This window comes from Hyposmocoma kahamanoa, unplaced genomic scaffold, assembly GCF_003589595.1.
Source record: "Hyposmocoma kahamanoa isolate Upper Pololo Valley unplaced genomic scaffold, ASM358959v1 92, whole genome shotgun sequence".
In the NCBI taxonomy this organism is placed as follows: Eukaryota; Metazoa; Arthropoda; class Insecta; order Lepidoptera; family Cosmopterigidae; genus Hyposmocoma; species Hyposmocoma kahamanoa.
In genome coordinates, this window is record NW_020654748.1 from 14,898,911 (window position 1) to 14,922,660 (window position 23,750).

General features: G+C 37.0%; 1 protein-coding gene across 1 annotated transcript; it reads right to left on the reverse strand.

Annotated features, from left to right (window-relative positions):
* Nucleotides 1-12,247: 12,247 nt before the first annotated feature.
* Nucleotides 12,248-23,296, reverse strand: LOC113236661 (flexible cuticle protein 12-like). The gene is made up of 4 exons (XM_026472822.1): nt 23,132-23,296; nt 22,219-22,345; nt 16,857-16,972; nt 12,248-12,524 (listed from the first exon to the last, which is right to left on the reverse strand). Exons 1-4 carry the CDS (start codon nt 23,251-23,253, stop codon nt 12,299-12,301), a joined length of 591 nt encoding a protein of 196 aa, XP_026328607.1. The 5' UTR covers nt 23,254-23,296; the 3' UTR covers nt 12,248-12,298.
* Between the last annotated feature and the right edge of the window lie 454 nt (nt 23,297-23,750).

The following is a 23,750-nucleotide window of genomic DNA, read 5'->3' on the forward strand; positions in this document are numbered from 1 at the left end:
CGATGCCCGAATCTCATGGTATATTACATGCCTGTCTGTTTTGATCATACGGCGCACAGCATCGATGTTTTTGTTGTTCACAGCAGGGTAAGGGCGACCATCATGAAATTCGTTAGTGAGATTCACACGACCGCGTTTGAAATCTGCATACCAGCTATAAATAGTCGTCTTGCATGGTGCTACATCGCCAAAAGCAGTTTGAAACCGAGCGAAGCTCCGCTGAGCTATTAAATTACATTTAAAGTCATTGACTTACAATTATATGCACGTCGGGTCCGCGCTAAAAAGTGTCCGAACTTATAGGGCGTTAAAATCGTATACAGAGCGTCATTCACGCTTTAGTCTTCGTTTGTTTCTTCTGACAGCGAAGCAAGCAAAATTAGACAGTACTGCGATGACATTGCAATTAAAATTCAATGTTTTAGCTTTTTCATATTCCTTTACATGTCACTACGTTTAAATAGGTTGACTGGGGACATTTTTTTCGTGGTTTTTGTATTAGACCCGTCGTCCATTTATTTGTAAGTCAATGTTTAAAGTCGTAGAAAATCATACCTCGAAAAGTTTCACGAGTTAAATCCATGGTGATTTAAACAACGAATTTCTAAAATGACGCCACAATGTAAAAACAAGTGACAGTCAGATGAAACAAACTGTATCCTACAGCTAAAGAGTTCCATTTTCAAATAATATAATTACTTTTTAAATATTGTTTATGTAAGTAGCCAGTTCCGGAAACCCATTTTTTGCAGAAAGTAAGGCGATGATTTTCTATAAACAATGGACGCCATCTACTTTTTGTTAATTAATACTTACCTGGCTGAACGAGAAAACTTCATAAAGTTTGCCATGAGAGGCGCTTACAGTCCTATATCTTTCAACATAAGTTTTGTGTATAGGGCCACTCCCTATCAACCTCTTGGTTATACAGGAAGGACACTATGACCTGTGCAAGCGAGCTTGCACAGGGACCATCTTAGTCAGATCCTAACCCCGGATCAGCACGTTTGCACGTACTTCATCCGGTTCTCTGTAAGGCTAGTGCCTTAGGTGAGCCGGACGTGCCGGAGCTGTAGGCACGCTCACTTCCCGTCGCGCTACGCACAACTAACGGTTGCAACCGCTGAGCCGCCGACTCTAAGCCGACTACCAAATTTCCTAATTGGTGGCGGAGCGGTAAGTCACGCTCACTTACCGACGCCGAATGAACGGCGTCTCTCCAGTTCCCAAATTCCTACACGGCCGGAGGGACCGGAAGATGTCTAGCTCATCCTCTACTAGCTCTCCGGCCTAGTGGCGGAGATGCCAAGTGGCAGTGTCCTGTGACAATATCGGGACATAGCCACCGAATTAAAGGGCAACTCACGTGGCCCGCGCGTCTCATCGCCTCAGGCCCTCAACTAGACCGCTACTAAGACGCGCAAGCTGCGCGCGAGACGTACGCCCCGGTCACATGCTGCCGTGGCAGACGAACGTGTTCGTCCGTTCGTTTGAACGTGTCCCTGCAGCTAACCACAAACTCCGGCGAGTCCATACCCAAATCCGGGTCCACCAGAGACGCACGTGAAGACGTATAACTGGCGGAGGACTTAGCCCGGACGCCCGGCGTACCCTGGTCTTGCCGTCGAGCCCGTAGTCTCTCCGTAAAACCCTGTCTCTCGGGTCAGTAGATAGGGACAAATGAGTGGCGCTTACAGTAAAAGTACTGTTTAAACTCAATACGAAGATTTGTACAGGCAGTTTCCCATGGCCCGGTTGGTTTCACGGGTCTGGCGCGCCGTGCTAGCTCGCGCCAACGCTTCGTGGGAACAGGGTGCGTCTGTTCGTATTCGGCACCGTGGGTAGTAACCTCAATGGCGCAGGTTTGCGCGCGGCCCGAGGCAACGGAAATCACGGGCTGGTGAGAAGACAGCATAACAAAGCACATGGACAAATTCGTAAGATCTGCTGACTCGGTATGTAGCTCTGTTGGTAAGAGCGATAGCCCCGGCATGGCAACAGACGCTGGTTCGAATCCACTCAGATCGAAGGAATTTTCGACTGACAGACAAATGAATTTTTGAAGGTGAACAACTTTGACCTTATGAGCCATCCCGCGTACAGTCCCGACCTGGCACCTTGTGACTTTTATTTATTTCCAAAAATTAAGAACCTATAACTTTCGCGTTGCATTATACTAACATTTGGAAACGGGAATAAACGCATTTACATACGAATAGGTATTTTTCACACCTACCTTTGTTTCCCGATGTTTCGGCCAGTTTGCACTAGTCGTGGTCACGGGCTGACTGGTAGGTAGGTGTGAAAATACCTATTCGTATGTTAACGCGTTTATTCGCGTTTCCAAATGTTAATACTTGAAGAGGCTGTTGAAGAGTATGAAAAATATGTTTCAGAGATTGTCATGGAGGAATGGCATAAATGTTTTCAAAATTTGTTTATTTGTATGAAAAATTGCATTAACGCTAACGGAGAATATTTTGAGAAACAATAAATTCATTTCTGCCCATTTATAGCATTTTTTTCTTGTTCATTCCGGAAAAGTGCGCCTCACGCATAATCATTCTCATCGATTTCCTCTATTTCGCACTCTCGATTTACTTAAAAAGTGGCAAATATGTCTAATGAAAATATTATATGAAAAAAATATAAAATATCTGATTGTAAAGCTGATAAATACAAACATTAGTATATGGTTGGTTCTTCCCTAAGTCGTTTTATAGCCAAGGTAATCTGCGCATCATCGGAGAACGGCTACGCGGTGGTTTTGCAATTAACTTGTTATAAATTCCTGTTTGTAGTGTTAATAATCTCTGTACAGAGTACTAAAAGAACCGACCTCAAAATTTCGTAGAATTACATCTATTTGCCAAGTTTTATTGAAATCGGTTACCAGAAATTGCGCAAACCCGGATTCATCTCCTAGTTCGCCGTTGTACGGGACTTAACACAGGAGATAATAAAAATCGGTGCTCACTGCTTAAAGTATATTTAGAGAAAAACCCTCAAATTTGAGCTTAACAGAATCAACTATTAAATAAATGCTCCTTATAATAAAATTTAGACGCTATTTATAAAAATGAGTCTTCATGCGTGAACAGCTACGATATAAAAAGAAGATAAACTTTCTGACAGTGTCATGTAAAATATTCATAAAATAAACTCAAAAAATTAAACAGAACAGGTGCTTGTCATAATATGTCACCGTCACCCGTGGTGACTCTGAATATAGTGGACCAGAGGCTGCTGCACCGTTTGCTGCGCACTTTGAATCTATTTTCCTGTCTAACCTACCCACACTCGATCCTCAACATGCCAGCTCGGATACCTTGCATAGTGAACGATTCATTGACATCGTCAATCGGTAGTGATGCGGTGCGCTGCTGTCAAACGCCTTAAGGCCGGCAGCTCGGCAGGTTCGGACGGAATAATGAAAGGGTGCATCGACAGTTTTATTACTCCGTAGCTATTTATTTTCAACTTAATATTGAATACAAGGGACTGCCCAAGGATCTGGAAGATATCTCGCGTAACCCCAATTCCAAAAAAGGATCTAAGCTAAAAATCGAAAACTATCGACCTATAGCAATATTGTCTTCACTGGCAAAGGTTTTTGAGATGGTTATGCACGACTACTTACAACACGCCTTTTTGCCCAAAAAATCGGTAGCAACTAATCTGGCCGAGCTGGTCGATATCATTTTGAGGGAAATGGATGCTCGGAATCAAGTCGATATTGCATGCCTTGATTTCCAGAAGGCGTTTTACTTGGTCGACAACGACATTTTGCTGCAGAAGCTAAGTAGAATGGTATTCGTCCCCCGGCTTTTAAAGTTGTTCGTCAATTATCTCAAAGACCGGAAGCAATTCGAAAAGTATGGACAATACCATACAAAACAGTACCATACCCGTTCTGATATAAGTCAGGGATCAAATTTGAGACCATTCCTTTTCGTAATTTTTGTTAATGATCTTTCCGCGGCAGTTAGTAGTGCCACTACTCTATTGTTCGCCGACGATCTAAAACTCGTCATGCCCATTAAGTCAATTCTGGACTGTCTAGCCTTACAAAGAGCCTTTGATGCAGTGCATAAATGGAGTATGGATAATAAATTGTTTTTTAATAGCGGTAAATGCGAGATTATGTCCTTTTCGCGCTCCCCGTTACCCTTTCACTATAACTATCTAATTGACGGTCCCATTATGATTCGCGTTAACGAGGTTCGTGGTCTCGAAATTACTTTTGACACCAGTCTAACATTTCGAACTCATATTAGGCATGTGACAAAATGTGCGTATCAGAGTCTACGGTTCATATTGCGTAACACTGCGCCACTTAATGCCGCAGCAACGTGCACGTTATACACTGTACTGGTTCGCAGCATCCTCGAGACGAATGCAGTGGTCTGGTCTCCACATGAGAATAAACATATTCTTATGTTGGAGCAAGTACATAATTTTTTTTAAGATAATTATGTTCGGACTACCGAAAAAAGCCCTTTTAAAAATAAAATTTATTTAATGGAGAGAATACAAGTTTGTACCAATGCCACGACAAGTCTGATCTTCGAATTATAAAATAAATATTGCATTAAATCGCTAATTGCATCGGTTGCACTTTGGGCAGCGCTGAGTCGAGGGATTTTCGGGAATATGATGACTTAACTCCTCCTTCATCTAGTCGGAACTGCATCCTGCAGCTTCCGGGAACGTCCTCGTTCCGTGGTTCCTTCTTCGTAATGTCCTTTGCTCTCTTAACTTTTAGTTTGTAGACTTTGTAAATTATGTATATTATGAAAATGGTGTAGAGTACTATCGTGCTCCAACTAGGAGTGATCATCAGCTGAGGCCAGTCGACGTCTTCAGGTTCTAGGATAGCTTCGGCTCTGTTTAGGAGTTCATGGATGTCATCTAATTGCATATAATATACATATATATCTTCCAATTCTATGTTGAGATGCGCGGATACCGGAGTTTCATACATTTATTTTGGTAGTGGAATAACTTCATTTATTTCAATCTTCTTGACGTGTGTCTGCAGCGTTGTATTCATGAGATGAATCTGACAATCATCTGTAGTGGTGATGATGTAAGTACCTATTATCTTTCTGTATTCTGTTTTAACTCCACATCTTGTTTCCAGAATCTCTTCTTGAGTAGTTATTGTCAGCCAGCTGTTGTCTTTTAAACGTTGTGTTTTGCCATGTTTCAGGATCATGTGCGCGCGTGTGCATTTAGGTTGCTGGTGCTGGATGAGCTGGATTAGGCAATCTTCATTGTTTCTTATACTTCTTGTGCCTAGTTGTTTGCAGAATTGCAGATCATCTGTGATGCGGCGGCAGTGCTCCTCCACGTAGGCTTACTCATCGATTCCCAGTGCAAGGTATTTGGATTTAGGTATTGTAGTTAGGTTTTGTTTATTGGGAATGGAATAGGAATGTAATAAATCGTACATTTCAGGGTAGACCGAAGGAATAACTAAAATAAACGTTTAAGGTAGGTGTTTGTTCTGTGCTATACGCTTTTACCTCTATAGTTCTTTCAATCTCGTGAATTTTATTTGGGTTTATTTCTACTGCGAAGTGAATTGAGTGAATTATGCAAGGTACGTATTTCGTCAAGTAAACTATGTGGATTAATAATACTAGGGTGCATTGTACCTAACTGAGAAAATGTAAGTGCATCTTCTAAAATCATAACTTTCTCTAAAATTAATTGCAGACTGAAATGAATCTGTATGTAAATATCTAAAAATAAAATATTAGTATTAAGTACGCTAGTTTCCGATGTAGTTAACTCTACTTTGAATCTTACTTATTTCTGACTCGAATCTAGTCGCGTCACCTGAATCTAAATTACCGGTTATTGCTTTAACTAAAGAACCTAAACCATTAATTATATCACGTTTCTTAATACGTGTATAAGGTGCACTAAAACCTAACTTACTATCTATCATAACTAAAGTGCTATTAATTTGTTCCTTATATAATCTATGCAAGGAGTTCGAGGTGACGCTTGCCTCTGTAGCTAACGTATCTATGAAAACTGTCATCATTTTAACAGCTGCAAGCTCTAAATCGCTTATGTTATAAATGCAGATTAAGTTAAAGGAGTCATTTCGCTTATAGACCTGTCCTTGCTTTAGGATAAACACACCTTGTGTGTTATCTATTGGTGAGATGTCTACGGCGGCGGCGACGACGTTGAGCACGAGGGCTCCTGTGACGACGGACCTGGAACAAGGTGTGGTCGTCGTAACAGCTTAAAATGCACTCTAATAGATTTAGAGTTGGGATGTTTTCCTATTATTTCAGCCACGTTGTTTGGATGAAGGTGAATGATCTGATAGGGTCCTTTAAATACTGCTTTCGTCTTATCGTTCTGTGTTGTTTTAGCAAGGTAGATATATAAGCAGGTGCTTATAGACGGTTTCACCTATTTTAAAGGTTATCTCCTCGGCATCTTGGTGACGTTTCGCTATGACCTGTTCTTTATTTTTGGATATGAGCGCTGCGACGCACTCTTGAACAGCTTCCGCGTTACTATGGTGTTTCCTAACATAGTCTTGGTAGAATTCGTGAGGGTGGTAAATTTGTAAAGGGTTTCTGGGTGCTGAGTAACCAAATAAGAGTTCATGTTGCATATAGCCTGTTGCAGAATGAATTGCGTTGTTATAAGCAATTAGTGCATAGGTCATTATAGTTTGAATGGGGTCATCTTTATTCATCATTCTCTGAATTCTAATGATTTCTGCAATTGTGGAATGGAATCTCTCAATAGGTAAATTAGAGTTTGGGTCATACGGTGTCTTGAAATGAATGTTTATATTATATTATGGGATGCGCAAATTTCTTTAATCATATCGTTATTAAACTTACTGTCCGAATCGGTAGTTAATTGAAGAGGAAGTCCTAGGATGAAAAATACTTTTAGTAAAGCTTCAGTAACGTGAACGCTGCTGGTCGCTGAAAGATGAATGGCTCGTGCATATTTAGAGAAGTTATCTATAATAGTTAGAAAAGTTGCTCCTCCAGAAGAGTAAAGGTCCATGAAAAGGTGTTGCAATGGTTTTGTCTGGGTTTCGGTCAAGGCTAATGGTGGTCTCAACGGGTTGAGTTCATACTTGGTTTTAAGACAGATGTCACATTTATTAATATACGATTGTATTGTAAGTAGCATGTTAGTCCAATGATAGTTCCTATGTAAATGTTTGTAAGTTTCTTGAATACCACGGTGTATAGTTATGCCTTCGTGGTATTTTTTAATTAATTTTGTTTGTTCGGATTTATTTTCTACGAGAGTTACACGAGATGTGCACTTGATAAGCATGTCGTTAAATATAGTGGTGTAGACTTTAGAGAAATCATAATATAGTTTATCGTCGTAGAAATAACAATGAAAGACTCTATTTGGAATAGTGTGCTCTTTAAGAAATTTTTGATTGAAATTGAAACGATTTCAGGTTGTGCGTTATTTATAGGAATAAAACTTTACATTAAATTCGGGTAAGTCTATATAGGGTAAATGATCTTTATCATGGTAATTCAACTTGACTATCTTTAGTCTTCTTTGGGCAAATCCAAAAGAAAATCCTGTAATATGAATTGTTACTATCGTCTGTAGTATAGGAAAGTTCTTCTACAACAAATTGTGGTTTTTGGGGCCTATTCACTGACCTCATTGTAGCGTCACTGTGTACCTGTGGCGAGTTCACTTGTTGTGGGATATTTTGCTGTTGAAAATGCGCTGTAGGCCTAAAATTATTGTTATTACCGTATTTCCAAGGCAGCATGCTCTGTGCCCACTGCTGTCGCTGTTGGGGTGACCAATTAAATGTTTTGGTACGTATATACCAAGGTTGAAGGGCCTCGCCTGATGCATCTGCTGCGCTTAGTGGATAAAGGGTGACCTAAATGGAGGTTGAGTTTAAATTATTAAAATTCTTAAAATTAGGTTTAGGTGCTTCGAGTTTGGGTTTAAATTGTGACGTAGATGGAAGACTGTTCACCATGCTGCGATTGCATGAGTGTCTAGCCTCCTCCTGCCTAGCAGCAACGATGGCTTCTTCGAGGGTTGTCGGCTTTGAAATACGTACGCCCATCGAGATGTGAAAATCTAATTGGTTTACATACTGACTGTTCAATAACTATATTTTCGTAGTATGATTTGTCCGCGTGCTTGCGTACTGAATACAGGGTGTCTAACAACTCGCGTAACCGTTGCCGTAAATATCAGCATCTTCGTATTTATTTCTACGTGTCTGTGTTAACTCTTGCATAACCTGTATCTCCTAGGTTCACTCCTAGGTTCTCTTAATCGTCTTATAAGAGCGTTTTTTATCTGCAGCCACGAGTCTAAAACGTCCTCGTACGCTATCGCGTCAATAGCAGCTCCGCTCATTCTACTTTTAATTAATAGAACTAATGAACGCAGGTGGATGAGGTTGTTGAAGCAATGCTACTAAACGACCCACTTCTTTTATATAATAATTGAGTGCAGACGATTCCCATCGTACCTCGGCATTAAGTCAGAAATCATTCTATATGAGTCATCGAAGCCTGCGAATGGCATTTTTCCGAGAATTAACTTAAACAATGGGTTACAAATCGATTATGAAATTCTCTATACGGCGATATAAAGAGTATAGGGAGAATTCACACGTTTTAAATATGTAAAATTTATAAACAGACGGGAAATAGAGCAGTAACACTAGGGAAACGATAGTAGCTTACCAAAGGGTCCACTGAGTCGTCTCACCAGCACGCTCCCAGACAGGTTAGTGAAAACGCGCCTAGGTCCTTCCTGGATCGCGACTATCGATTAAAATCGTTATCTCGGTAGAACACTGATTCGAAGGATTCAAATCGAGATCTCATGATCCTACCGACTGCGCCAATTATGTTCGGGCGACCGAAAAAAGCCCTTTTAAAAATAAAATTTATTTAATGGAGAGTATACAAGTTTGTACCATTGCGACGACAAGTCTGATCTTCGAATTATAAAATAAATATTGCATTAATTCGCTAATTGCATCGGTTGCATTTTGGGCAGTGCTTAGTCGAGGCTTTTTCGGGAATATGATGACTTAACTAGATACCTACATAAAAAAATACGTTCATTACCCGTACATGCACCAACACGCTTCCTACAGGGTCACCTGGGTTTCGAGTCATTAGGATTACGTAGAAATTTGTCTCTACTCTTCTTTGTCTTAAATGTTATAAGGAATAATATGGACAGTTTGTACCTCGTGGAAATGATCCTTAAATTCAAAGTACCAAATGACTACTGCACTAGGCGGCGTGAAGTGCCCTTGTTAGGAACTGTGCCTTCACCCGCTGAACAGTACCGACCCTCGCCCCTTCCCCGTGCGACTACAATCCTCAACTTCGTACTCGCGGAATCACCGCAGTGTTAACAGTTTGTGACTGGGATTGCGAGACTGATGACTGAATGGAAGAGAGTGCTAGAGAGAAAACAGGATGGATTTTAGTGATTAGATTAGTAACGATATGTTTCGTTTTAAATTTTTATTTTTAATTCTGGTTCATTTTGTTTTTATTTTGTTGTGTGTAAATACCGTTATGTTATGTACACTTTTTTATCATTGAATAAATAAATAAATAAATAAAATAATACAAGGAAGGTTAGAATTTTCAAGAAGAGGCTGTATGGCCAACCCAAATAAATGGGTGAAAACTTAAAAAAATATAAACATTGTATTGTAAAGTGAACTTATGGTTAAACAACCATCTCAGTCAGCCGTGGCCATGGGACTTACTAAGGGCCCGAAGCGATGGTTTGTTTAAACAAATATACGTATCTACTCGATTTAGATCCGAAAAATAGTTTAATTTCCTAATTTTTCAAATTAAAAATAAATTTTGAATTAAAAAAAGAATCGCGAAATTCCTGGGCGTTCTACAGGCGCAGCAAGAACAAATGTGGAATATAATCTTTTGAGAAAAAAAAAAACTCAAGATTTGACGTTATCGGATGTATACGTAAACTGTACGTGAACTGTGGGAGACATTTGGAATATTATATATTTAAGCAGCAGTAGATCTCTTTGTGAAAGAGTTCGTCCAGGGAAGTACTGCCTTTTTTACTTTACCTATTTCTGCCGTTAAGCAGTAATGTTATTACGGCGTTCCGGTTTAGAGGGGTTAAGGTATCATATTTATTTTCGACATTCGCTTTATTTCTTTCTTTACTTGTGACGTAACAAGTAAATCGATCGTCTTATACATATTTATGTTTAAGGAATGTCAAAGCGTAGAAAAGGCGTGTTGATAAAACAAATATTTCCTACAAAAAAACATACGGCATGTTTAGCGGTACACTAGTGAGATCTTTTAGTAATAATAGAGCTCATCTCAGCTCATAATTCTCAGATAATTATAATGATAATTATCGAAGGAAATAAATATCTTGAGAATTTCGATCATTACTGTGTTCCGGTTTTGAAGGGTAAGGCTACTGGTGGAATTACAGGCACATGGGACTTGTAAACTTATGTTTCAGGGTGACGAGTGCAATGGCAGTGCTCCTCAGATCTTTGCGATTTAAAGCTCTGAGTGGCACGGTTACTGTTATGGACTGGCGTGTAGCTTACCCTCAGGCGCACGACTTGTTCGTCCCGTCACTGATATTATAAAAAAATCCAACGATGTTAAACATTTCTTTTGAAAACGCAACGAATTATCGGTAGAAAACAAGTTACTTCATCATGTGGCAACGAAACATGGTAATTTCACGGAACCTATATCAAAAATTCTTGACTTACCTTCATAGAGATCATCCAGGTATATCGGCAATGGAGATCCAGAACTCCCCATTAACTCATGGTCCGTGGTCAGAACAAGCACGGGAAAGGATACATACCTATAGACTTTGCGGGTTCTCACGATCGCTACTGGTTGGTTTTAAGTGACGCTTTATCTTAGTGAATTGAAGTCAGACCTATGCAAAAAGGTATCAACAGGAAATTTGTGCTGCATTTTGGACGATATATTTTTACGTTTGATTTTCCTCGTAACAATGTCAATAATAATAATAATATTTATTCACCAAGTCGCGTCACGCAACATTTAGCATGTCAAGGTACAATTTTTGGATCTTATAAAACACTCCAAACTTAACCTTTAAAAAAAGTCAGTCTTAATAAACCTATTGTTGGCCACAAGTAAAATTTCACTAAACAGCCAAAAGTATTTTATTACTTTCTTCTTGGTATGGATTTACAGCCTAGAACTGTGGGTCATGGTTGCCATCGTGGCTAAAGAATTTGCCAATCGGCGTAAAGTTCTCGCTGGCTGTAACCCAGATTGCGCCAGACGTCCAGGGAATATGAATACCTACTTACTTTCTGGCACACCTTTTTACTTGTCTTTTTATTACCTGTATTGGCGACCTGCATCGCTATATTCTTCGCCGTTCTTGTGGCCATTAAATTTAAAATTCTTGTTCTTTATTTGTAATTGAACAATAGAAAATCTCTTGTGATTGTGCCTATCGGGAAGAATCTGACTTCCAAAATAGGGTATCATACTACTTAATTTATTTGATACTAATACTTAATTTATTTGATAAATAAAGACTATTATTATTATTAGGTATTCTTAAACCTGTAAATTATGAAATAAAAAAATAAATTTTGACTATAACCTTCAAATAACAAAATAAGTGGTAGTGAATTTTGCAGCGACCAGGAACCGGGTTTTATTTTTTCATCCTCAACAATCTGCAACACTTTTCAACAATGAAAATATACATGCTCACTGCCTTTTAAAATTACTAAATCATTGTGATCGGCGCGTATGGATGAATTACGTGCCATATGTTGTAAAATAATCATTCTTGAGTGCAAAATTGATAATATCGTTTTACATGTGTTAAAAGAATATTTATTATTAAAAGTCTTCTATTCGTTGCAATAGTTTTTGAAATAAAATGGTTTGATATCTTTGATAATAAACAAAGGACAATAGTAAATGAACTAAAAATATGAGCACATAAAATTTTAGTTTGATTTTGTTTATTGAATTTTATATTAGATTTTTGTTTAGAATAATCAAATTATTTGAATGTTTATTATGTTGCGGTACCAGGGTTCATGTCTAGGTACTGAATTGTACACCATGTCAACCACATGATTGCAATAAATAAATGAATTATTATTATTGTTACTAAATTTTATAAGGATTTATGGGAAACAGTATAATAAGACGACAGTTTGGTATCAAATGAATTTTTATTTAGAATTTGACTATTTGTATTTGACTATTTAGTTTTCGCGTCAACCCAAATTAGAAGCAACAACGGCTGGGGGTATTCCGCCACCAGGACCTTGTTCAATAGTGGGTTGGAAACCGTTTTCATCAGCGATATAGGTGACTATGTAGGTGACGCCATCGGGACCCACCCAAGAGTAAGAGCCTTTGACAGCAATGGCTTCGTCATCGGTGCCGGCGTTCTTCAGTTGACCTTGTTGTTGGTGTTTCTGGCCGTCTGATTGCTCGTAGCTAAAAAAAAGTAAAATTAATCTGTTGTAGTTTATTATTTATAACGCACATAAAGTCCATTATTGCTATAGATGAGAAAAAATGGCTTTAACATTTCTTGCTCCATTTTTATCGATCATGGTATTTAGCGATAATATCTATCAATTGAAAATAGCAACTAATTCTTTATACACACGTTTTGGTTTTTATGACAAATATCAAGGAAATTACAAAATTTTGACGTCTACTTGAGTAATTAATGATATAATTTTTACTACTGTAAAAATTATATCATTAATGACTCAGCGTTATCAAGTAAAATTAAAATACATACGTAAGTATATAAGTACATTATTTTGCTGTATGCCAGTGGCAATTTTACGTTTTAAATATTTTCAAATAACTTATACGCGATATAGCTACACCAAGAGGTTGTTTCATTTAAGAATTTGGCCCCTTTGGGCTCAATTGTTTTTTCAGTGAAAGTGACATCCCCTTATTCATTTTTCGAAACTTGGCACCTTTTCGATATGCTAAGACAAATACTGAATGCAAAGAACTGACATCGTGGAAAGTCTGTTATCAGATTTACTAAATAAACACCTTTCCGATATTAAAGCTGGTTTCGTGAAATGCGGATTAAAGAGAAAGCTTTTAAATTACAGTCATAAATAATGGATAAGTATTAAAGTTTAAACATGTACGGACAACGGCACATCAGACTACATATTTTTGTTCGAAAATCGCCTCCAGTGCAACGGAACAAGAGACGTCAATGTGTAGCTTAATGTGCTGGCGTGTGTATATTTGGCTTTTATAGTCCGTCCACTTTTCAAAAGATCTTAAATCAAATTTTTCAAAATAAACCCTAACGTATAATACCTTAAATATCTAAAAAGTAATTATTCTTTTTTTATCATAAATAATAAATACTTTCGAGTTACGACTTATGAGAAATCAATATCTAGACTGGGTAATTTCCAGGTTAGTTTTCTCAACTTCATTTCGGTGGTAAATTTTGTTATTTAAGTACCTATTCGAGTAAATATCGTGAAATATTAAATAATATTTCAGGTTACTGTACTCGAATATTAAACGATACTTCATGAAAATATTCTACAATATTTAATTGATAGAAATTGCCACCGAAATTAGTTAGGTAAACTAACCTGGAATTTATCGAGTCCTCTTAAAGCTGATCAAAACGAGTTCATACACTATATTTTGACGTATAGGCCAACAACAGTAGGGTTAAACTGTAAACTTAAAGGTTTTTGTAAATTTAAAGTAAAAAAACTTAAAGGGTAAACTCATAAAAAGTAAAGGCGTATGTGATGCAAGGTGTTGCGTAAACGATTTGTGTGCGTTCGAATACTTAACCAAAATTTTAATACATTAAATTTTTCTAAACTCATATTAAAATAAAATTCCCAGACAAAAATCAAGTTATTGACTACATAGATGATCTTAAAATTAGTGAATCATTTATTTATGAACCCGAATACTGCAAAACACATACCCCCTAACCTAAATAAACAAATAAAAATATTGCAACAAAATATTAGAAGTAGAAACAAAAATTTCCCCATTCTCTTATCAAGACTAAACTTTGAATGTGACATCATTGGTCTAAGCGAGTGCTGGCTTCAATCCACTCCTAATCTTCCTATTTTACATGTCTACACAAACTATTTGGCTTTTTATTTAAACTTTTTATTTTTGCATTACTCACGACAACTACAATCAAAACGACGGCGTTGTTGTTCTTATAAGAAACAATTTCACAACTCTAGTAGAGGAACCATCGCTCTCTGAAGCAAATTGCCTATTAATTAAAATTGGAACAGATACAATAATAATCGCTATGAGACCTTGCTGCTTTAAGAACCTAGACACTTTCGTAGAATCCTTACATACACTATTAGCTCAACTCTCCTCTTTTAAAAACATCATATTAGTAAGAGACATAAATATTAACCTCAGGGAAGCAAATGAAAATATAAATAAATATCTTAATGTTTTAACCTTTCATGGAATGCTACCAGTCTATACTCACGCCACGCGCTTGAACAACTGTCTTGATCATGTTATCATAAAAACTAATTTAGCTACGTCCGCCTGTATACTTCAAACGGCAATCACTGATCACGAAGCTGTTTTATGCTGTATAAAATACAAAAATATTAACAAATGTGGCCGGTCTACCACCATGAAAAAGATTAACTTAGATAACCTCTTCGAAGAAGTATTAAAACTCGACTTCAGTTCTATATACAATACCGATAACTTAGATGATGCTGTAAACCTATTTATTCAGTATACACAAAATATTATATAAAAAAATACTACACATTTTAAACTACCGCGAAATAAAATAGCAATGAAACCCTGGATAACCATAGGGCTTTTAAAATGTATAAGAACTAGGGATAGAATGCACTTCAAGGTCAGAAAGGAACCGGGTAATAAAATATTAGAAGTTACATATAAAAGATATAGGAACTTTTGCAACAATATCACAAAAAATTGTAAACAACAATACGAAAAAACTGAACTTATTTCATCTAAAAATAATAACAAAAAACTTTGGAAAGCTATAAAAAACATAACTAATCTCAATAAACAACAAGATCATCTAAAAGAATTATTGAATATTAGAATCACAGAAATTCAATCAGCTAAGGAAGTAAATAAATTCTTCTCTACAGTTGGTTCTGAATTGGGTACTAAGATCAACTTTCAACATTCGCTTCCCTCACAAAATTGCTCTCCACACGTGGCTCCCTCTGACTCATTTGTCCTTTTAAGAAAGTGTTTGAGTGCGCACAGGAAGGTTTCAACACTGTTACAAACTGACTTGCTGCTAATTCTCTAACTCTTAACACCGAAAAAGGTAAATACCTAACCTTTCTTCCCAGTGGTCAATTGACCTTAACTAGGGATCTTCATATTGTGGCACATTCTTGTTCCGATCTGATTTCCGGTGACTGCACTTGTCCATTCATTGAAAAAGTCGCAACTGTTATGTATCTGGGTATTACTAGTGTTGATGACCGCCTTTCCTTCAGAGATCATATTACAAACCTCACACAAAGAGTCCGAAAACTCACTTACATAAATCTTCGACATGCTATGGATTTTAAATTATTCAAATTGGTTTATTTGGCACTTTGTCAATCTATTATATCGTATGGTATATCGAGTTGGGGAGGAGCTGCAAAAACCCATATGTTGCAATTGGAGAGGGCACAAAGACTAATTTTAAAAACGAGTCTCTTTAAGCCACGCTTATACTCCACGATTAGCCTTTTCCACGACGCCAAGGTCTTACAGTTCGACAATTATATATTCTGTCCACTTTATTAAGACAACATGAGCAAATTAAATACAATCCTGACCATTCCAACGCTCAAAAGAGAATGAATTACTTTGTTTGCCACACAAAACCACTCAGGACGTCCTTTGCACACAGGTTTTTTTTATAATTACTTAAATAAATCACATAACATCTACAATATGGTAAGATGAAAATGTAGAAATACCATGTCTGCTTGGCTGCTTACTAAGACGTATGATGAAACAGAAAAACTTTTGACTATAGCATCATAAAGGTCTATTGATATGCGCGCACATAGACACACATATACAGAATATCACGCTCATTCGCTCATTCACACACACACACACACACACACACGCACACGCACACACACACACACACACACACACACAACACATACACACAAAAATTATACCCACACACTCACTCTTTCCCAAGCTCACACACACACACACACACACACACGCACAAATGAAAACACTAACTTTTTGAATTACTCCCTATTGTACAAACACACATACTATGTGAAAAATAGACCTAAGTAAAGAATACTCTAACCGAGAGGTGGAGACCAGGGAGTCCTAAGATACAGGGTTTTCCTAGTTTAGGCTCCTGTTTCTCACGTACATTAACTTGTTAATTCTTGCTGTAAATTAGTTTGTAATCAATATTTGTGGGAGAAAATAAACATCTAAAACATCTATCTATTGGATTGTCACCGGATCTAGATGTAGCAAAATTTGAAAGGGGATCTAGTGTTTGAAACCGATTCAAATGGTTTGACCTGATCGTACAAACAAAGGAAGTTAAATAAAAACTAGTTGAATTGGTAAAATTATAGTCCCCTACTTGTCAATTTATGATTCAGGGTGACGGGCGCAATGGCAGGGCCCCTCAGATCTTTGCAATTTTAAGTTCTGAGTGGCACGTAACTGCTTTGGATAGGCGTGTCGCTGACCGTTAGCTTGTACCGCACAAGTTGTTGGTCCCGTTATAAAAGAGTTAAAACTTACTTGAACTCCCAATTTCCCACACCGTCATTATCGGTTTCGTAACGAAGGATCTGAACGTCTTCTGGTTTCAATTGGGGAGCAGCCGCTGTTAGCGCCACCAACGCGAGTACCACCAACTATACCAAAAGTAAATTATTTTAATATGGAACACCGATTAAAATAATATTTTTAAAATACTTTTATTCACTAGCCATCCTTGCCTTTGAGCTAGTCAAAGGTTGTTGTTATTATAACTAGGCAGTATGGTCTCTGATTTTCGTCTGTTCCATACGGAATAAAGGAAAAAAAAGTAAATAATGTTAGTATAAATAAATAAATAATAATAACGCACACACCCAACATAGGGAAACCCTGTGTCGTGGGTGCCATGGACACACACATAGACAACCACAAATTACACCCAAACTCACGAGAGAAATAAATGCAGGTCATACAGATATCTCTTGCGGCCCGGGAATCGAACCTGGGACTTCTGCGTGCCAATCCGGCATGGTAACAGTTCGGCCACGGAGGCAGTTAAATCACTCAAATTGATATCTCGTTTTGTTTTGTTTTTGTACTTCATAATAAAACACTCAAGCACTTGTGTTACAGTTGTAATAGAATAACATAAGCCATTTATTATGATTTGCCGGTCGTTCGTTAAAAACTTGTTCGCCTTTACATATTACACTGAACACAAAAACTCCAAAATATACGTTCACAAACACCTCGTGCATGCACAGGACACTTTCATGGTTTTTTATTGAAAATAGGAAGTTTGATAACGAATATAGGTGTTATTTTTACTTTTTTTTAAATATTTTAATTTCACTTTTATTCACTTGATTTTTATTAAACTTAATTTACCCACCAGTTTCATGATAAGATTCACTAAGAATGGTTACCCAAATCGTCCTAACTAGCGTTGTGCTTGCATGACTCACTTTAACCCGTATTTTATACCTTTTGGTTATATTGTGTTACAACATACTTATTTGTTGGTGTATAAAAATATCTCGTTACAATGCTTTGTGTGTTTGACCGCCCCTAGGGGAGAAACATAAGCTACGCTGAGAATTTGTATCTGATTTGCACAACAATACAACTGCGCTGTGTCCGAAGTAATGGAGCTCAAACTTTTACTTTCGAAACGTATAAAGTATGAATATTAAAAACTAAATAATCTAAAATTAAGAAATAAGTAGAAATTTATTTAGGTCTATATAATATGTAAATGTAGGTATATAATATTATGGTCATTTATTATTTCTTAATATGATAATATTACTTTTTAATAATGCATTTAAATTTTTACAACTGGCACACTACGTCTCCCTCTCTGTTCAGTTCCCCTCTGCCGCAAAGGTTGTCTGGAAGAGATCGCTTTGAGCGATAAAGCCGCCTTTGCCCACATTAATAATAAGTTGTCTATGTACTGTATTTTTTTTGTGTGTGAGCAAAAAAGTGTGTTATCTATCTATCTAATCAAGTAGTGTTTAATAGTCGGACCTTTTTTCTGGTCCTGTTACGTAATTTTATAACCATTATCATCGATTTTAAAAGATGACAGACTATATCTAATGAACATAGTAATTTAAATTAAAATTAAAAAATATTAAAATATCGGAATTCAATGCTAACAAATACAAACAGTAGTATATGACTGACTCTTTTCTAAGCCATCTTATGGCGAAGGCAATCTGCGCATCGTCGGAGGACATCAACGCGGTGCTTTTGCAACTAACTTTTAATTATATATATATGCGTTTAGGATTTGATAACTACGGCCGCGTGTGATTGACGCCAATTAACTAACGCCTTTTTGCCTTGTGTTTTGATCTTTTAAAATTAATTTCTAACTTATAGTTGATTGTTTCATAATTATATTGATTAAGGGAAGAAAGGGTGTCGTGCAACGACACTGCCAGTTTAAAGAACTACGAAATTAATGGAGCTTTTGATCTGGAAAATTCGAAACCCTGGACAGAGGTGCAGAACCAGAGGGCAACTAAATTTACTTGGCGAAGCAGTGTTGTTGATATAGCAGCGGGTATAACAGCAAGTTGTACTCAGATGTGGCATTCTGTTACAGCTTGAACGTCTTCTTCAACAACTTCTGTAGCGTGTCTTATGCTGTACACATACACTCCAACAGATTTCTCAGTAATCACTCACAGAATGAGTAAAGTAACAATTCTTGTAGCAAGCCTAGGGGTCTGGGATGGTAAGATTTTTCGTATTTTCAGGTCAATTAAGACTTTCGTGTTCTGAGAAGTTCTGAAATCCTTCTACAAAATCCTAACAAGAATGAACATTACAATTCTATTTCAATCAGTCTCCCTTATTTGAACATTGTCCCCACCAGGGGGGACAGCTGGTAGGGACTAGTGGAATAGGCCAATTCAAATCAGCGAGCCGAAAATCTGATTGGTCAGGAACGAAACACTGCCTTTGCCAAAGATCGCATACCAGAAAGAAGAGTATTTTGAGGAAATGAAACTGTTTTTCCGGATTTAAATCGCGTATATTTGTTTTTTCAAACAAACCGACGTTTCGGGCCCTTTACAGGTCCCATGGTCACCCGTGTCAACCGTGAAAACAGTTTCATTTCCTATGTGTAACAATCGCAAAAACCTAAGAACTCGAAGAGTATTTTAACTTTTATTTTTATTGTAGCGATTCGAGAATGTTTACCGAGGCGAGTGGACGACTTTCGCGCCATTTCGCGGAAGCGTGTAACGTCCCTATCCCTAATGCGCAGGGTGCCGCGCAGCTTCAATGATCTTCTTCGAACAGTGGCGAAGAGGAACGATGAGCCCATATTGTATCAATGGGTAGGGGTACATGTCAATGTGTAGATGGCTTACATAGTGTGTAAGGATTTGTTAGTAATCTGGATATTTTTTCTGAAATAAGAATTAGAATTTAGTCTATCGAAGTATTAATTATGGCAGAACAACAGTTTTGTCAAATGTCAATAAGCATTGACCGAGAAAAACTTGATTTGGCGACGTTCGCTATAATTTTTATCAACAATAAAACGATATACTACAGTACATTGAAGTCTTTGATTTTTATATTTTATATTAGTAAGGATAAAGTATAAAAATTTTTGTAATTTTCTTTGGAACGTTAATAAAGGAAATTAAAATTATAAGAAGTCCATGTTCTGACCCATATTTTTTTACAACTACAAACGTGCACAAAATTCTCCAAAATATATTACCGAAAGTGAACCAGAATTTATTTTTGTTCAATCCACAGAAAATATAAGAAGTATAATCTAGCTAATGTTTCGTGAATGATTTTTCTGTAATAAGGTCATTGGAATGTTCTAACAAATTTTTTTATGAAATACATTGAACATTATCGTCTTAATCATAACGAGTTCTTAGTTTTTCGTGATTGCTACACATTGAAAATGAAACTATTTTGACAAAAGACAACAGATAAAGTTATTTTTCGGATCTAAATAGCGTATTTGTTTTTTCAAACGAGTCAGTCGTGACGTCACAAATGTATGCAATTCAAATCCGAAAAAAGAAAGAAAAAAAATTCCAACGCGTTTCCCTTTGTCTCACTTTTATTCATAATAAACAGTCCAAAAATAATAATAATACAATATCTCCCAGAAATAATTTACAATTTTAGAAAACAACAACCGTTGTTTGAAAAAATACTTTTGTAAATCATCAACAACTTATTAATTTTTACAGTTAGACGGATTTCGCAGCATGTTTATTCGCTGCAACTTTTGACCATGACTCTATGAGGTTCAAGTCGATCCACTGCTACTTGACCTTTACATATTATGTGATTATAGTTATTTCCATAATCGGTATATCTGTTGTCAAAATCTGCCATAAAACTTGGTGACGTAAGCTGTAACCTATTAACAATGCATGAAAGAGTGTCAGAATTTCGACGTTGCGTACTAGAATGAACACACATTAATCTACTCCGTGATGTTTCCGAATAAGTACAACTTATTAATATGTACTCCACCCTAATCTACTAAATAAATCCATCAATAGGTTTGTTTTCATTTAATGTAACAAAACAACACTGTATACGTAGAAAGAGAACGATTTAAAAATAAATTCAAGTGGTGACAGTTGAATACTTTCTCCCTCACAATTTCTTTTATTACCTTTAATATTAATTGTATCTGTACTAAGATATCAAAGTGTTTGCCAAGTGCTGCGATTGTGGCAATACTCGACTTAGAGGCGTAAATCCTTAAGTAGACTTTTTCAAGTTGACATGGAACGTTTCTAATCTAGATTTAGACAACTGTTTTACGTATAGTTAATTTTATTTATGATACCAAGTGACGGGACTAATAAGTCGTGCGCCTGGTTGTAAGCGACATGCCCGTGCATAACAGCTGCAGCCTCACGCAGAGCTTTAAATCACAATGATCAGATGGGCACTGCTGCTTCGCCCGTCACCCTGAGACGTAAGTTGATAAGTCCCATGTGCCTGAAATTTCACTAGCTCACTAGCCCTTCAAAACCTCGAAATAAGGTAGAAGTAGATAATGTGGCACTTCTTCCCCGGATAAACTCTTTCACAAGGGGCTCTACTGCTACAAAAGATTACAAAAAGTTGGTCATAGTGAAGTGAAAATCACGAGTGTCTAGACTACTTCTGTTTTCTAAGCTACAGTTGGGTTTGTAACATTATTTTGTAATGATATAACGGCTATAAATTTTATTACAAATGGCAACGAATGACATTTTTTGCAATAAAGAATGGAATTTAAAATCAGCCACTATCAATTTCGAAATCATTAGGACATTTAACAGTCAGCATTTGACAAGCAACGAACATAATTAAATAAGAAATTCAAATAAATTAAATATTTTTTATCTTATAAAGGATGCTCTTAATGATATTTATAACAGTTTGTCGTTTCACTTATTGTTAAGCTTATTTATTTATTTATTCCTATCTATTTATTTATTACGGACACTATACAGTTACATATAACAGTTATATATAACAGTTACTATAATTTCATGTAACATTTATTCTATTTGCGTGCAATAAGAAAGCATAAACAGTATTTTTTTTTAAATTAACAAAAGCAATTTAAGATACAAAAAAAGAAATATCTAAGGAACTTGTTACGTCTTCTCTACCCGTTTGTTTTATTTTATTTTGTTTATATATAAGGCTGTACTCTGTGCTATATATAAGGATGTGTGTTTTTGAATAAAGATTTATTATTATTATAGTTTTCTCTTGACATTATACTAATTTCTTATCCAAGTAGACTAGCAACGACTGCCGGAGGTGGAACACCGCCAAGGCCTTGGGGGGGTTTGTCTATATGTATTTGAGGCTGAAAGCCCTGGTCATCGGCGACATAAGTGACCTTGTATTCATTGCCGTCAGGTCCCAACCAGGAATACTCTCCTCTTACTGCCAGGGCTTCATTTTCTCGACCTTGGTTCTTTAGTTCACCTCGCTGCTCGTGTCTCGTGCCATCTGATTGTTCGAAACTAGAAAACGCGAAAAGTATATAGATTAGTTACATGGCATTACATATTATACTCGAAAATTTATTTTGGAAGTCTATTTTGACTGTAATTTTGGTGTGATGATAATTTGTAATTTTTTCTTATGATACCAGTGACGGGGCGAACAATTCGAGCGCCTGGTGGTAAGCGACACACGTGTCCATAATAGTTGCACTGTCACCCAGAGACACAAGTTTTTTAAGGCACACACTCATAGCCCCGCACTAGAGAATCCCTGTATCGCGGGTGCTATGGACACAGACAGACAACGACAAATTACACCCAAACTCCGAGAGAAATAAATGTAGACCATAAAAATATTTCTCCCGGCCCGGGACACGAACCCGGGACCTCTGCATGGGAGTCCAGCATGGTAACCGTTCGGCCACCGATGTAGTTAAAGTTGACAAGTCTCATGCAGGCAGCACCAGCCAGCACCCTTACCCTTCAAAACCGGAACGCAGTAACGCTCACCTTACTGCTTGGCGGCAGAAATAGGTAAGTAGTAGTACTTTCCTGGACGCACGCCCCACAAGGAACTGCTACTAAAATGCTTTATTTAAATCGGCCAGTGTTTCATTGCGGACTCCCTATTGTCAACGATGGGGAGTAATTTATGGTAAACAAGTATGACATTTTTACAAATGTTTGGATAAGTTTTCTGTGTCATATTCTTGTGAATATATAGTAGAGTTCTTTGAACCTTGGTATAAATGTAGTTGAGTACTGTTAAACAATAAACACTTTAGTAAATGATTTGGTACTCACGCCCATCTGTAGTTACCCAGGCCGTTGTTATCGTTGTCGAATCGGAGAATCTGCACATCCCGTTGCTGCGGTGCGGCGCACGCCATTGTTACTAGACACAATGTCACAAACTGAAAAATCATTTCACTATAGTACTACTGCTAAAACTGATTTACAAAACAAAAAGTGGATATTTTTAATTCACTTCTTTTCGATTTTCAAAACAATCGACGAAACAGTTGATTCAATTCAAGATTACATGGAAATTGTTATAACACAACATTTTTATTTAATCTTTTTGACAACACGTCCTTTTACGAAGGAAATAATCAACTCTGCATATAATTTTTCCGTTTTTATATGGTCATCCATCCATGGAATTATAATATATTTTGGCGCAGAACACAAAATAGTCGTACGGTGTTTTGTGCACGATTCGGAATCTTTCAAGCTTTATATACAATCAAGTTAAACACGTTTTGGAAGGCATTTATATTTTTTGTGATAAGTAAAACCTAGCATTATTTAACCTTGCATTATTGTGTGCCTTTGATTTCAATACCGTGGAACTTACGGTATGAATTTCCATTTCCAGATTTACGGGAATCTGTTGTTAGCAGTCCGTAGCCAACGTAAATTA

Excerpts from the sequence above, each read along its gene's own strand:
- LOC113236661 (XM_026472822.1), bottom strand. The coding sequence starts at position 23,253 with ATGATTTTTCAGTTTGTGACATTGTGTCTAGTAACAATGGCGTGCGCC. Across the intron at positions 22,346-23,131 it reads CTGGGTAACTACAGATGGGC|TTTCGAACAATCAGATGGCA; the intron begins GTGAGTACCAAA and ends CGCGTTTTCTAG. Across the intron at positions 12,525-16,856 it reads GTGGGAAATTGGGAGTTCAA|CTACGAGCAATCAGACGGCC; the intron begins GTAAGTTTTAAC and ends ACTTTTTTTTAG.